The sequence below is a fragment of the Bos javanicus genome, chromosome 27 (assembly GCF_032452875.1).
Source record: "Bos javanicus breed banteng chromosome 27, ARS-OSU_banteng_1.0, whole genome shotgun sequence".
NCBI lineage: Eukaryota > Metazoa > Chordata > Mammalia > Artiodactyla > Bovidae > Bos > Bos javanicus.
Genome location: NC_083894.1, coordinates 26780717 through 26797405, shown reverse-complemented (window position 1 = coordinate 26797405; position 16689 = coordinate 26780717). Strand labels below are relative to the sequence as shown.

Genomic DNA, 16689 nt, shown 5'->3' with positions numbered 1-16689 from the left:
GGCTTCCCTGTCCTTCACTATCTCCCTAAGTTTGCTCAAACTCTGTCCGTTGAGTCAGTGATGTCATCCAAACATTCGCATCCTCTACTGCCCGCTTCTCCTCTTGCCCTCAGTCTTTGCCAGCATCAGGGTCTCTTCCACTGAGTTGGCTCTTAGCATCAGGTGGCCAAAGTACTAGAGCTTCAGCATCAGTCCTTCCAATGAATATTCAGGATTGATTTCCTTTAAGATTGACTGATTTGATCTCCTTGCGGTCCAAGGTACTCTCAAGAATCTTCTCCAACACCACAGTTCAAAAGAATCGGTTCTTATTGGACCACTCTTTATGGTCCAACTTTCACATCTGTACATGACTACTGGAAAAAAGCATAGCTTTGACTAGATAGACCTTTGTCAGCGAAGCGATGTCTCTACTTTTAATATCCTGTCTAGGTTTCTCATAGTTTTTCTTTCAAGGTGCAAGCGTCTTTTAATTTCCTGGCTGCAGTCACCATCCACAGTGATTTTGGAGCCCAAGAAAAGAAAGTCTGTCACTGTTTCCATTGTTTCCCCATCTATTTGCCATTATGTGATGGGACCAGATACCATGATTTTCGTTTTTTTGAATGTTGAGTTTTAAGCCAGCTTTTTCACTCTCCTCTTTCACCTTCATCAAGAGGCTCTTTAGTTCCTCTTTGCTTCCCACCATAAGGGTGGTGTCATCTGCATATCTGAGGTTATTGATATTTCCCCCAGCAGTCTTGATTCCAGCTTGTGCTTCATCCAGCCTGGCATTTCGCATGATGTACTCTGCATGTAAGTTAAATAAGCAGGGTGACAATATACGGCCTTGACATACTCCTTTCCTAATTTTGAACCAGTCTGTTGTTCCATGTCCAGTTCTAATTGTTGCTTCTTGACCTGCATACAGGCTTCCCAGGAGGCAGGAAAGGTGGTCTGGTATTCCCATCTCTTTAAGAATTTTCCACAGTTTGTTGTGATTCATATAGTCAAAGGCTTTAGTGTAGTCAATGAAGCGGAAGTAGATGTTTTTCTGGAATTCCCTTGCTTTTTCTGTGATCTAGCATATGTTGGCAATTTCATCTGTGATTCCTCTGCCTTTTCTAAATCCAGCTTTTACATTTGGAAATTCTCAGTTCACCTACTGTTGAAGCCTAGCTGGAAAGATGTTGAGAATTACCCTGCTAGCATGTGAGATGAGCGCAGTTATGCAGTAGTTAAAACATTCTTTGGCATTGGAATGAAAAGTGACCTTTTCCAGTCCTGCGGAAACCACGGTTTGTAAGATGTTAACTTTATTTTTTTAATTAAAGTATAGTTGATTTACAATATTGTGTTAATTTCTACAGCAAAGTGACCCGTTAGGCAATTTGTACGTTGTTTTTGGTACTGATTTTCTTCATGACTTACCCGAGGACATTGAATATAGTTCCATGTGCTATACAGAAGGACCATGTCCATCCACTCTACATCTACTGACCCCAACTCCCAGTCCGTCCCTTCTTCAACCTCCCCCCATAGCCACAACTCTGTCCTCTATGAGTCTGTTTCTGCTTTGTCGATAAGTTTCACTTGTGTCGTATCTTAGGTTTCACATGTAAGTGACGTCACACGGTATTTGTTTTTCTCTTTCTCTTGTTTCACTTAGTATGATAACCTCCAGTTGCATCCATGCTGCTACAAATGGCATCGTTTCATTCTTTTTATGGCTGAGTAGTATTCCATTGTATATGTGCACCACATTTTCTTTATCCATTCGTCTGTCGATGAGCATTTAGGCTGTTGCCATGTCTCGCCTATTCTGAGTAGTGCTGCTATGAATATAAGATGTTAACGTTGGGAAAACCTGGGCAGGGATATCCTTAGCTTTTCTGTAAATCTACATTTATTCAAAAATGAGCTTATTTCCCGATCTTAACCCTCTGCTCTTATAGCCGCAGTGTCATTGTTGGTGCTGGTTACATCGCTGTGGAAATAGCTGGCATCCTGTCTGCCCTGGGTTCTAAGACATCAATAATGATACGGCATGATAAGGTAAAATCTGTTCTTGATGCTAATCTTTTAAAAATTTTACAGGGAGGGCTTCCCTGGCAGTTCAGTGGTTAAGAATTTGCCTGCCAGTGCAGGGGACTGGGTTTTGATCCCTGGTCTGGGAAGAGTGCACATGCCTTGAGTCAGTGAAGCCTGTGCTTCATAAGTAGAGAGCAGCCCCCGCTTGCCACAGCTAGAGAAGGCCCGTGTGCAACAGTGAAACCCAGCACAGCCAAAAAATAAAAATACAAGGAGCGTTTCCTGTTTCACTGTCAATAAATAGAAGGTGCAGCACGTGTATTCTGTTCCTCGTGGAGCTGCACAGAAGGCAGGATTAGGACCAGTGTTCCTCCCAGCCACCAGCTGCTAGTTGAGAACAGTGGGCACCCCAGCTGGCGTTTCTGTCATGAAGTAGTGGGTATACTAATAAGTGCCTAATAAGGCATACAGGCTTAAACATTAATATTAGTTACATTGAGCAGACTGCCAGATTAATTTCTTATTCTGAAAATCAATTTCATTTGGCCAGATAGTATTGGAGTATTAACATTCAGTCAAAATTTAGTACATTCTTTGCATTAAAAGGAAACATCAAAGATACTTGCTTACTATGTTCATCGCAGCATTATTCACGATAGCTAAGAGGTGGAAGCAACCCTAGTGTCTGATGACACGTGAATAGATAAACAAAGGTATGGTTTCTTAGATAGATAAACAAATGGTATTCCATTCCACACAAAATGGAATATTCTTCAGCTTTTAAAAGGAAGGACATTCTGACACATGCTACACAATATGACGAAGCTTGAGGACATTATGGTAAGTGAAATACGCCAATCTCAAAAAAATAAATATTATGATTCCACTTACACGTGGTATCTGGAGTACCTATGCTCAGAGAAACAGAAAATGGAGTGGCATTGCCAGGGACTGGGGGAAAGGAAACGGGGAGTTGTATAGTGGGTACAGAGTCTCAGTTTTTCTTAATTGAAGTCTAGTTGGTTTACAGTATCATGTTAGTTTCAAGTGTTCACCATTGATTCAGTTATACATACATACATATATTCTTCAAATTTTCTTCCCTGATAGGTTATTACACAATACTGTGTGTAGTTCCCTGTGTTATACAGTGGGTCTTTGTGGGTTATCTGTTTTGCATAAACTACTGTGCATATGTTAATCCCAGCCTCCTAATTTATCACTCCCCCACCCCCAGAGTCTCAGTTTTGCAAGGGGGAAGATTCTGGTCGCACAACAATGCGAATATACATAACACCATTAAACTGTGTCCTTAGAAATGGTTATATGGTAAATTTAACGTTCTGTGTTTTTCGCCACTGGGACTTCCCTGGTGGTCCAGTGGCTAAGACTAAGGGCTCCCAGTGTGGGGGGCCCGGGTTCAGTCCCTGGTCAGGGAGCTGGATCCCACATGCTGCAGCTCAGTTCACATGGCATGATGAAAGATGCAGAAGAGCCAAATAAATATTTAAGAAGAATGTGTGCGCATAACTGACTCACTCTACTGTACACCTGAAACTTAGTACAACGTTGTAAATTAACTGTGTTTTAGTTTTTTAAAATGGTTAAAAAAACTCACAGTGTGGCCATGAATGAAGAAGACAGGGGGACTGATACTGAAATTTCCTCCCAGGTTTGTAGCATATCTTTAATCAGGTTTTATTCTTTCCTGCCACCCATCCCTCGGCTGCCTCTGTATATAGGTGCTCAGAACTTTTGATTCAATAATCAGTTCCAACTGTACCGAAGAGCTGGAGAACGCTGGCATTGAGGTGCTGAAGTACTCCCAGGTACGACCGAGCCCTGGGCGAGCTTACCACCCTTGGTCATCCGTCTGTCCTGCATCTCACTGGTTCTATCAACACAGATTACCTCTACCCCAGTCGGTTATTCCTTTCTAGAGTACTTCCAAGTCTTTTCTTTACCCTAAGAAGCTGTATTTCACACTGATGTGTTAATGAAGTCTAAGGTATAAAAGATGAGGAATCTGGTAGTTGAATTTAGTTTAGTTGGAACTAAAACTATAATTTTTGTGCTCCAATTCCTCCTCTTCAGGGAGTCCTCATCTCCCTGATGGTCCAGTGGCTAGGACTGCACTCCCAGCAGAGAGGGCCTGGGTTCGATCCCTGGTCAGGGAGCTCGGTCCCACATGCCACAGTAAAGATCAAAGATCCCGCCTGCCACAAGTAAGACCCAGAACAGCTAGATAAATATGTGATAGATAAAATAATAAATGTTTTTAAAAAACCACAATCCTCATTGAACATCCTTATTTTTCAGGTTTATACTTTTTTCAGGAAATATTATTATGGAATCTCTTTTGAAAGCATATCATTGAGTTTTGTAGATGAAAACAATGACAAAGTGACTATATATATATATATATATTTTTTATTCTCAGGGAATCACCAACTTGTCAGATTTTTTTCCCTGAGTATGAGCCTTGTAAAAATGATTTCCCCCCCAAAAGCTTTGTCCTTTCAGCATAGGCCATATTATAAGTAAAATAATAAATGTGAAGTTGCTTTGTAAATGCTGAAGTCTAGACTGGTGGTGAAAGTCAACATCAGAATCCCCCTGGGACTCCCGCTAAACTTTGTATGTCCTTCACCCTCCTGACCTAATCCTACCCTCCTCCCTGATCCTAAGAGTGTCCTGGGAGAAGCAAGGACTGTGCAGTTTAGAAAATTCTTAATGAAGCTGCTACAGCCCATTTCCTCCCCCGAGTCCAGTTGCAAATCACTGTGCTTAGATTTGTGATTTAAAATTTTATCACAACTTGGAAGTACACTTTAAAATACTTTGTTTTTAAGCTGAAGTGTTAGGGTCTTGGCATGAGTTGACATTTCTGGCCACTGGCTGTCTGATTTGGGGTCACCAAGGATACTGTCTTGGCTCCAGAGAGTTCTAGTGTGGGCAGCCTTTGGGCAGAAGTAAATTGTCAGCATGTAGGACTCGTATGATTGGAGAATCAAATGGCAACCCACTCCAGTGCTCTTGCCTGGAGAATCCCAGGGATGGCAGAGCTTGCAGGCTGCCGTCTATGGGGTCGCACAGAGTCGGACACGACTGAAGCGACTTAGCAGTGGCAGCAGCAGGACTCATATGTGTGCTTCCCAGGTGACTCAGTGGTAAAGAGTCTGCCTGCCAAGCAGAAGATGAGGGTTCGATCCCTGGGTCGGGAAGATCCCCTAGAGAAGGAAATGGCAACCCATTCCAGTATTCTTGCCTGGAAAATTCCACAGACAGAGGAGCCTGGCAAGCTACAGTCCATGGGGGTCTCAAAGAGTCGGACATGACTGAGCACACACACTGAATCCTGAATCATTTGCAGGATTCAGTGGAGAGTTTTTAAATGTCAAGAATTCTAGTTTCCTGTTTATTTGCTTTCCTTCCCATTCCCCCCACCCCCAATTAATAACTTGTATTTGCCAATAGGTCAGGGAAGTTAAAAAAACTTCTTCGGGCCTGGAACTCCGCATGGTTACTTCAGTTCCTGGTAGGGAACCCACCTTCACCACTATTGCAGATGTTGACTGCCTGCTCTGGGCCATTGGGCGGGACCCAAACTCCTGGGGCCTGAATTTAAACAAACTGGTAAGTTGACCTAGTCTGCCTATGATATTCTTCCCCTCACTCCAACTTTGTTTAAAAATGGTTGATATATATTACTGTGTAAGTTTAGAGAATACAGCATGATGGTTTGATTTATGTATATTGTGAAATGATTACCACAGAAGGGTCAGCTGACATCCATCTTCTCATACAGATACGATAAAAAGAAAGTAGGAAAGAGAAAAGGAAAAATACTTCTCTGTATGTTGAGAACTCGGGATTTACATACACTCTTCACAGCAGTGTTGCCTATAGTCATCTTGTGACTATAGATACTGCATCCCTAATACTTACTTATACTGTAACCAGAAGTTTGTTTTTGACCACCCTCCTTGCCTAAAACATTCTTGAATCAGTTGGTAGTCCTGTGGTTTCCCCTGATCCAGTCCCAGACCCCCCAAAACTTGACTGGGTTCTGTTCAATTCTTTTCATTTGTCTAATTTGTCATCAAATCCCATTGCTTCTGCCTTTGTAAGTTCTTTAAAAGTTGTTTTGTTTTTTTTTTTTCCATTTCTGGTGTCCTCACTCTAGATCAGGTCGTTGTCTTGCTATTTCCTGACTAGCCTCCTCATTACAGATTTCCTTCGTACTCTGATAGCTGTCTCTTTAAAGCCCGATAATTATTCCTTACCCTCTGCAGCTCTCATCGTGATGGATGGGTGTGTGACTTGTCTGGGATGTTGTGGCACTCAGGGATGGGTATGCATGTGAAGCTGACCTACCAGTGCCATCGTTCTTACTTGTCCTTTCAAATTTTAAAGGATAGTCTGGTACAGTAGCCTGGGGTGTGGGTCCCAGTGTTTGACCCAATTTTGAACCTTATATTAGTTTCATGGCCTTAGGAAAGTCGCTTAGCTACTCTTTAAGTTTCAACTGCTTCATGGAAATATGGAAATAAAAATAGTACTTGTCACATTGGGTTAGACAGAAAGTAAATGAGAAAGTGCATGCAAACTAGCTTGCCTAGATGCTGGCTTATAGTATGAACTCAGCCAGTGTTAACCAGCTGCTGCTGATGGTGAGGATAATGATAATTGTTCTGATATGCTATACTCTTCTACTAGTAATAATAGAATATTTTATATGTTTGGTGGAGGTTTATATGGTGTGGCAAAGAGTCAGACACGACTGAGTGACTTTCACTATGTATTTGATGGAGCCTCTTGAGGAGTGTGTGACAGTTTGGTTTATATTCTAATATTAGTATCTGTTTTAAGTTCCATCCCTTTTTCATTTCACTAAAAGCCATTTTTCATAATTAAAAAGAATAAAATATCCAGGGACATGTTCTACTTGATTTTAATCTCATTATTCAGTGAAAGTTAGTAAAATCAGTAATCTATTTTTATATTAATGAAGCTATTCACCCAGCTTTTCACCTTTCAAGAGATGTTGTGCCATTACACAGACCTAAGCTTTGCTAGTCCAGTTTTCAACTATATTTGCTGAACTTTTAAAAAATGAGGCAAAAATTTTCCCTCAGTTCAGTGTTGATATATTTTTAGACTGCAAATTGAATGACTACTCTGCTTAAGTCTTCACAATATGGTACTAGCCTACTTTAATCTTTTAAAAAAAATTTATTGGTGTAGAGTTGACTTACAATTTTGTATTAGTTTCTGCTGTACAGCAAAGTGAATCAGTTTTACGTATACTTATCAGTTCAGTTCAGTCGCTCAGTCGTGTCCGACTCTTTGCGACCCCGTGAATTGCAGCACGCCAGGCCTCCCTGTCCATCACCAGCTCCCAGAGTTCATTCAAACTCACGTCCATGGAGTCAGTGATGCCATCCAGCCATCTCATCCTCTGTCGTCCCCTTCTCCTCCTGCCCCCAATCCCTCCCAGCATCAGAGTCTTTTCCAATGAGTCAACTCTTTGCATGAGGTGGCCAAAGTACTGGAGTTTCAGCTTTAGCATCAGTCCTTCCAATGAACACCCAGGACTGATCTCCTTTAGGTTGGACTGGTTGGATCTCCTTGCAGTCCAAGGGACTCTCAAGAGTTTTCTCCAATACCACAGTTCAAAAGTATCAATTCTTCGGCGCTCAGCTTTCTTCACAGTCCAACTCTCACATCCATACGTGACTACTGGAAAAACCATAGCCTTGACTAGACGGACCTTTGTTGACAAAGTAATGTCTCTGCTTTTGAATATGCTATCTAGGTTGGTCATAACTTTCCTTCCAAGGAGTAAGTGTCTTTAATTTCATGGCTGCAGTCACCATCTGCAGTGATTTTGGAGCCCCCAAAATTAAAGTCTGACACTGTTTCCACTGTTTCCCCATCTATTTCCCATGAAGTGATGGGACCAGATGCCATGATCTTCGTTTTCTGAATGTTGAGCTTTAAGCCAACGTTTTCACTCTCCTCTTTCACTTTCATCAAGAGGCTTTTTAGTTCCTCTTCACTGTCTGCCATAAGGGTGGTGTCATCTGCATATCTGAGGTTATTGATATTTCTCCTGGCAGTCTTGATTCCAGCTTGTGCTTCTTCCAGCCCAGCATTTCTCATGATGAACTCTGCATAGAAGTTAAATAAGCAGGGTGACAATATACAGCTTTGATGTACTCCTTTCCCTAATTGGAACCAGTCTGTTGTTCCATGTCCAGTTCTAGCTGTTGCTTCCTGACCTGCATACAGATTTTTCAAGAGGCAGGTCAGGTAGTCTGGTATTCCCATCTCTTTCAGAATTTTCCACAGTTTATTGTGATCCACATAAGTCAAAGGCTTTGGCATAGTCCATAAAGCAGAAATAGATCTTTTTCTGGAACTCTCTTGCTTTTTCGATGATCCAGCGGATGTTGGCAATTTGATCTCTGGTTCCTCTGCCTTTTCTAAAACCAGCTTGAACATCTGGAAGTTCATGGTTCATGTACTGCTGAAGCCTGGCTTGGAGAATTTTGAGCATTACTTTACTAGTGTGTGAGATGAGTGCAATTGTGCGGTAGTTTGAGCATTCTTTGGCACTGCCTTTCTTTGGGATTGGAATGAAAACTGACCTTTTCCAGTCCTGTGGCCACTGCTGAGTTTTCCAAATTTGCTGGCATATTGAGTGCAGCACTTTCACAGCATCATATATCCACTCTTTATTTTAGATTCTTATTTCATATAGGTCATTACTGTGTATTGAGAAGAGTTTGCTGTGCTATACTAGCCCAATTTATTCTTGCCAACAACTGTTTCAGGGGTAAGAGTGAGGAGCCCAGGGGCACAGAGATAAGAAATTGTCCACCAGGCTGGTAAACTCTGCAGAGAATAGAGATGTCTGTATTATTTACCTCTGTATCCACAGTGACTACATTAATGCCTCATTTTGAAGTGCAAGTATTTGTCGATAAACGGGAGGTCTCATAGCTATCAGTAGTAAGTGACAGAGCTGGGACTTGAACCCAGATCTCCGTGCTCCAGAGGCTGTACTTTTCACCACTACACTACCTTCTCCCTATGCCTGCTGCCTGTCTACTTCTCCTCTGGGGATATATACACCTGGGATCTGCAAAACCACAAGATAAGCATCATACATCTTTTTGGAGCAAAAATTCAACTCAACGTATAGGCAAAAAAATTTGGTTAAAGGCAACATGGATGTGTTTTTAGAGTAGAATAGAAATTTTGCTTGGGGTTTTAAAGATAAAACTGTAAACTTCAACGAAATCTGTTTTTGATGACTGCTTCAGGCTATGCCCGTCTGAAGTATGAGTTAGCATGCTTCAGGAGCAGTGCTTCCAAGGGAAAAATGGAAAATCACTGTGTTAGATGGACTCCACAGGGATGCCAGTTTCCATGTATGACAGCTGAGTGATTCCTTCTCAGGCTTCTCTGGCCCACTGAATCATACAACACAAAGTCAAATCCTGTTAAAACTCCTCAAAATTGGATAAAATATTTACCTTTTAAGTCCAACAAAAGATAGCAAACTTGCCAACTTGAAAGGATGTTTTTCATCCTGTGGTTTCTTAGAGATTCAGGCTGAAGAGGTGCCTGAAGTGAGGCGGATCCAGAGATGTGAGCTGCTGTGTTTTATAGATGGCCAAATACTTACCTGATGTCCCTTTACAATTTTAGGGGATTCAAACTGATGACAAAGGTCACATCATAGTAGATGAATTCCAGAATACTAACGTAAAAGGTGTCTATGCAGTTGGGGATGTGTGTGGAAAAGCTCTTCTTACTCCAGGTAATGTTTCTTCTTTTGGGGGCGGATAAGGGAGGCTCTGTGTGTTATATAAAACTATAGAGCTTTCTACAGTCAAATCAGCTCAAGCAAAGTTAAAAAGATGAGTGTCTTTATGATAAAAATGTTTTGATATGGATGTTGGTTGGGTACCTGACATTTTCTGAATAATTTCCATTTTTGCTTGGAGAATGCTTTTTAGTAGTATTCAATTTTCTTTCAAAGATTTTTAAAATGCTTAGTGAAGACTGAAACTTTTGTACAGATAATACAGTCACCCTCTGAACAGTGCTGGAAATTAGAATCCGAGTTGTGTTCATGACCGTGGAAGGAAGTGGCTTTGGGAACTAGTGATTTAGAGTGGCTTTCCTATATTTTTGTAAGAAAATATATATTTTAATCTTATATGTTTCTTACATACTATTTAGTCTTTTAAAAAAATTTTATAGGGGTATAACTGATTTACAGTTTTGTGTTAGTTTCAGGTGTACAGCAAAGTTATCAGTTATACATATATACACTCTTTTTCAGATTCTTTTTCCATATAGGTCATTACTGAGGACTGAGAACAGTTCCCCGTGCTTTACAGTAGTTCTTATTCAGTTCAGTTCAGTTGCTCAGTCATGTCCGACTCTTTGCGACCCCACGAACTGCAGCACGCCAGGCTTCCCTGTCCATCACCAACTCCTGGAGCATGCTCAAACTCATGTTCATCAAGTTGGTGATGCCATCTAAGCACTTCATCCTCTGTCGTCCCCTTCTCTGCCTTCTGTTTTATATGTAGTGGTGTGTATATATTAATCCCAATTTCCCAATTTCCTACCCTGACTATTTAGTCTTGATACAACTAAGACTGATCGCCATCCCCTGAATCCCATGCCTCAGCCTACTGCCTGAGTTAACTGATGTCATTTCAGGCTCTCTACCCGCTTCTGTTGGCAGCATCCCTCCATCACCTTCATTCTGCCCCTCTAGGGCCTCACCCGCCCTTCCATAATCACCCAGTTCTTACTCACAATGGAAACTTCCTTGGTCACACCCCCCAAGCCCTTCACCTCCTTTAGGAAGCTCTTTCAACAAAAGCAAAACAAGCAAAGTTTCAAAGACTTCATAACATAATTGAACAGCCAAAAGTTTTGTTGGAGTGAAGAAAATTTCTTTAATATCCTACTGATGCCTTACTTTGGAAAAAAACTTTTTGTCAATTTAAAGTCAATAAAATTAAACACCAGAGCTTATATTGAACTCAGGCATTTGTTCTAAAAGACTGTTAGGAATAAAAACAGGCTAAGGAAGGTAAACTTTTTTAAAAATTAATAAGAAATAAAAATAATTTTTAAAAGAAACTTAAAATATTCCTGTGAAGTAGCTGATTGTAAAGTAGAAGTAAAGATGCTTGAAATAGATGCTTGAGATAGTGTGCTCCATAAATATTGTATCAAAAAGCTAATATCCTCATTAAGAGGTAATTGCCACTGGAAGAGAATAGATACATGTATACGTATGGCTCAATCCCTTTGCTGTCCACCTGACACTTATCACAACATTGTTAATCAGCTATTGTGTGTGCTTAGTTGCCCAGTCATGTCCAACTCTTTGCAACCCCTGCCGGAGTCCTGTCCATGGAGTTCTCCAGGCAAGAATACTGAAGGCATTCCCTTCTTCAGGGGATCTTTCCAACCCAGGGATCGAACTCAGGTCTCCTGCATTGCAGGTGGATTCTTTACCATCTGAGCCACCAGGGAAGCCTTTAAGAAGCTGTATTCCAATATGAAATAAAAAGTTTAATTAAAAAAAATAGATAACTGCCAGATGTTTGCGAACTTGCAAATATGTTTCTTGCAAATGTGTGGGGGGATCGTAATGGAATGTGTAGAATTCGTATAAGCAAATTGTTTTGGATTGTTAACTAAGGCATTGATAGGTCTTTATTATATAGAAATGAATATTGTAATGAGCACTGATGAAAAACTTAAAACTTGTGTGTTAAGCCAGATGAATAAATGATTAGTAGAACAATTCTGCTATGTTAAAATGAACAATAAGCTAGACACTGATTTTAAAATATCTTTGTAGTTGCAATTGCTGCTGGCCGAAAACTTGCCCATAGACTTTTTGAGTGCAAAGAAGATTCCAAATTAGACTATGACAACATCCCCACAGTGGTCTTCAGCCACCCCCCTATTGGGACAGTGGGACTCACAGAAGGTAGGTGGTTAAAAACGAAGGTCATTTATGGTGTCTTCCCCTTCTCTGCTAACTTTAGCTAGGTGTCTGTCTGCTGACTAAATCTATCTCAGCCCCCCCAAATTATAATTCTTTTTATTGGGTTGGCTAAAAAATTCATTCGAGGTTTTCCGTAAGATGTTACAGAAACACCTGAATGAACTTTTGGGCCAGCACAGTAGTTAGCTTCTTATCACATCTCCAGTTTCTTCCCCAACTGTTAGTACTTTGAAAGTGTAATTCCTTTTCCCTACTCCATTTTATCTGTCTGACTTTTTAAAGCTTTTTAGTTTGAACTAATTTCAAATTTAAGGAAGAGTTGCAGAAACACCAGAGGACTCCTGTCTGCCGATCACATTTTTGCTTTATCGTTTTCTCACTGTTTGCATACACATACTTCAGTATCTATTTCCTAAGAACAAGGCCATTGCCTTACAGAAGCAGTTTCAAATGGGAATATTTAAATACATGCAATATTATCTAAACTTTAAACCTTATTCAAATTTTGCCAATTACCTCAGATAATTTTATATTTAACATTTCCCCCCAAGTCTTGCATGTATTCTAGGATAATACAATATATTTACTTTTGATACCTCTTTGGTCTCCTTTAGTCAAGAGACAGAATTCCTTAGCTTGTCTTTTGTCTTTCGTGATACTGAGGTTTATGTTGTAGAACGTCCTTCCTTGTCGTTTTGAGTAATTTTCCTTTATGACTTGATTCAGGTTATGTATTTCTGGCCATCTCTCTGACTGCTCGGTGGAATTGTTTCAGTTTCTGATAGGTGCTTTTTCCCCCCTGCCTTACAGATGAAGCCATTTATAAATATGGAAAAGAAAATGTGAAGACTTATTCTACCACCTTTACCCCAATGTATCATGCAGTTACCAAAAGGAAAACAAAATGTGTGATGAAAATGGTTTGTGCCAACAAAGAGGAAAAGGTATGCGCCAAGTCCAGTAAGCCGAAGAGCGTCTTCAAGATTGGCAGGGGTGGAGGTGTTTTCATGAGGAGGGAAGGGAAGAGACCTAGTAAAGCTTTTTCTGGTTCAGCCAGCACAGTGGCTCTTTTATCTGTCTCTCTATATTGGAGTTATTCATAATGTTTCACATAGAAAGAGGATTCCCCTGCATTGAAAATGTAAGGTGGAGAGGAATTCCCTAGCAGTCCAATAGTTAGGACTTGGCGCTTTCACTGTTAGAGCCTGCGATCAGTCCCCGGTTGCAGAACTAAAATCCCACAAGCTACATGGTTTGGCCCCAAAAAAGAAAAGTGTAAGGGGAAAAGGATGTCATTGACCAATAGGCCAGAACAGATAGGCAACTCAGAAATATTGGTAAGTGTAAGAATTTAATGTAAGAAGTTTAGATTTAATGTAACCAATCAGTCAGGAAGAAGTTTATATAGTAAAATGTTCTGAGATAATCGATTATCTTTTGTGGTTTAACGTTTTGAGGAACGGCCAAACTGTTTTCCAAAGTGACTGCACCATTTTATGTTCCCTTTAGCAACATACGAGGGTTGCAGGTCCCCTTCACCTCCACCAAGACTTGTTACTGTGTTTTTAATTGTGGCCATCCTAATGGATGTGAAGTGGTATTTCATTGTGATTTTGGTTTGAAGTTGAACAGTTTCCTTTTTTTTTTCTTAATAATTTAAAAAATGGATTTTGTTTTGATATTAGGTCAGCTTATTGGACTTTTCTAGAAATTGAATTAAATACTAAGGTGGAACTTAGCAATATGGGAACATGGCTCTGTGAGAAATGATACCTAAAGATTCAGATGTAGGTTCCAACTTTTCTTATGAAAGAGGACATAGTTTGTATCTGAATCAACTGGGCCCTTACACTAAAAGCCATGAGACAAGGCCCTGGCTTATGAAAATCAGTGTCACTGAAAGTTAACAGAAGCAGACAATCAGTATGAAGAGAAGTAAGTAGTTTGGCAGCAAGATAAAAGTTGCCATTTCTTGCCCTGAATGTTCTCAGTAGCCTGAGATGTCCAGTTATTGAAACAGTGAGGTCGTTACTTACCTCTTCATATCCGTTATTTCTTTATACCGTTTATCATTCATTTATTTGGTAAACATTACCTGACAGTCAACTAAAGGCTAAGAACTGGGATATGAACAGAAATAGCATAAGACTCATGCCATCACCAGAAGCTGTTTGTGAACTCAGTTTTAGATCACCGTATCTAAAAATTTAGCCATGTTGAATATATGCAGTGTATGATTTGGGATTTCTTTGTCTTATATTGAGATATACTTTTTTTCAACTGTTAAAAAAAAATATATATATATATATAAAAAACAAAATTTGCATCTTAACCATCTTTAAGTGTACTGTTCAGGTATATTAAGAATATTCCTGATTTGTTTTGAAGCACAATATTTTTGTGGTGAAACTTTATATTCTCTAACTTTGTCTTTCAGCAGACTACATACCCTAAAAATATTTGCTGGAGATGAACATTAACTAGTTTTTAAATATATTTAGATGAACACTAACTAGTTTTTAAATATATTTAGAAACCTCATTGAAAAGTGTGATTTGAAACAAATGCCTCTTGATGGTCATCTGTGCAGTCAGCCAGCACGTTGTGGGTTGAGTGCCTCTAAGAGCTATCTCTGTGCTAGGCCAGATGGATAGAGTGGAAAGTAAAAGTGGACAGAGTCCCCTCCATCTAGAGATTAATGTCTGCTGGGAAAGACAGACTGTAATTGTCCAGTCCCCAAGTAATACAACTTTGCAGTTGTTATAGAACCATGATGGAGTAATACTGGGACTGAGTGCTTGCATGGGTGCTTTAACTTGGTCGGAAAGGCAGGTGTAGCCATCTGAAGAATGAAGGGACTTTAACACTTGAGAGGGGAGGAAAGAGTGTCCAGACAGAGGGAACAGCCTGTGTTCCATCAGGAGAGAGCGTAGTGAATCCTCAGGTTGGGAGGAAAGCTGGTGAGGCTGGAAAGCGGAGAGCCTTTGGAAGAGCTGAGTGAGGTGGACAGTGGAAGGATGTTGGGGCAGAATTATGCAGGGACATGTAGGCTGTTTTATGCTATATCAGGATTAAAGATGTAAGTTTTTTTAGAGGTTTTTAAATACCAGGTATCTCTCATGACTAGACTTCCCTGGTGGCTCAGAGGGTAAAGTGTCTGCCTGCAGTGCGGGAGAAGGGGGTTCGATCCCTGGGTCGGGAAGATCCCCTGGAGATGGAAATGGCACCCCACTCCAGTACTCTTGCCTGGAAAATCCCATAGACTGAGAAGCCTGGTAGGCTACCGTCCATGGGGTCGCAAAGAGTCGGACACGACTGAGTGACTTCACTTCACTTCTCATGACTAATAAAAAAATCATTAGTGTACAAATGTGTGTGTGCATGTGTGCACACGCCTAGAAGGAGATTGATAACAAGGAATTGGCTCATGCAATTGTGGAGGTAAAAACATTTTTTCTTTTCTTTTGCAGGTGGTTGGAATTCATATGCAGGGAATTGGATGTGATGAAATGCTGCAGGGCTTTGCAGTTGCAGTGAAAATGGGAGCCACAAAATCTGACTTTGACAACACGGTTGCTATCCATCCTACCTCTTCAGAAGAGCTGGTCACACTTCGCTGAGAACCCAGAGACTTGTGTGGCCGGCAGCTGGACCAGTAGACCTTCGGGAAGGAACCAAATCATCACGTTTACTTACTGTTCCCACTTTCCGTATTTCTTTATCGTCATCAGGATCTTCCAAGTGTGGAAATTTTCAATCGGCTTATTTCTGTACTTAGAAATTTGTTTTGTTTTTCAGGATTGATTTTTCACTTGGTCACATCTCTCAGTAATTACTGTTTGTTTTATTAGTAGCTCTGGGCTGGCTGGTTTTTGTGTTTTTGTTTTAGCCTCATCCTAAGTATAAAACTATATGAAGTACAGTTAAATGAATGTTCCTGAATGAATATTGCTTGCTAATTTTTATAGAGGAAGATGACAGTTGCTCTTCACATTTAAAGAATGCAAGTACAGAGTGATTTTGTTTTTTATGAAGCCAGTACTGTGCTCTGCATATTGCAAAGCTATTTCAAGGATGTGAGTTTTCTTTAAAAACATATAACTTAAGAGGCATACCTCCTGTATTTTATTCTTTATTTTGTTCTAAATGATTTAAAATGATTCCTGTTGACTTTTGAGAGATGAAGTTCATCAAATTTGGGAAAGATTTGAGGAGGCTGGTTGCATGAAGGACATTTGAGAAGTGATCCTGGCTTTCAGAAGAGGGACTCAAATACTTCCAAAGGCTTTTCCTCTGCCAAGAGCTCATAGTTCAATGAATGGTTGCAATTTTTGTATGTGTTCTTGTCATTTTATTTTTTTGAAAACTGTTTCCAAAAATCTGAAAATAAAATCACAGTCTTTTCTTCTTATAATATTTGTTATGAGTTAATGGGTGACAGTTCATTTTCTAAGAATATTTCAGATTGAAGGGTCAGATGGCCAAAGTGAGCTACTTTGAGTAGGCTTAAGGCCTTATGGGAGAGAAAAGAGATTTTGCTTTTATAAGACCAGAGGCATAATAGAAACATTTAGTGAATATAATGGTTGAGAAATCATAAGTTTTTAGCATTTTATTTCCATTAG

The 16689-nt window shown here is 40.2% G+C and overlaps 1 protein-coding gene across 2 annotated transcripts in view; it reads left to right on the top strand.

Moving 5' to 3' along the window:
* The window catches only part of GSR (glutathione-disulfide reductase), a 45277-nt gene extending 28799 nt beyond the window's left edge, over positions 1–16478 (top strand). For both annotated transcript variants that reach the window (XM_061404402.1, XM_061404403.1), the window contains 7 exons: positions 1935–2034; positions 3753–3839; positions 5488–5646; positions 9730–9841; positions 11915–12046; positions 12875–13008; positions 15535–16478. In XM_061404402.1, coding sequence (XP_061260386.1) covers positions 1935–2034; positions 3753–3839; positions 5488–5646; positions 9730–9841; positions 11915–12046; positions 12875–13008; positions 15535–15684 — 874 coding nt within the window. In that variant the 3' untranslated portion in view covers positions 15685–16478. The remainder of the gene's footprint in view (positions 1–1934; positions 2035–3752; positions 3840–5487; positions 5647–9729; positions 9842–11914; positions 12047–12874; positions 13009–15534) is intronic.
* Positions 16479–16689: the final 211 nt, after the last annotated feature.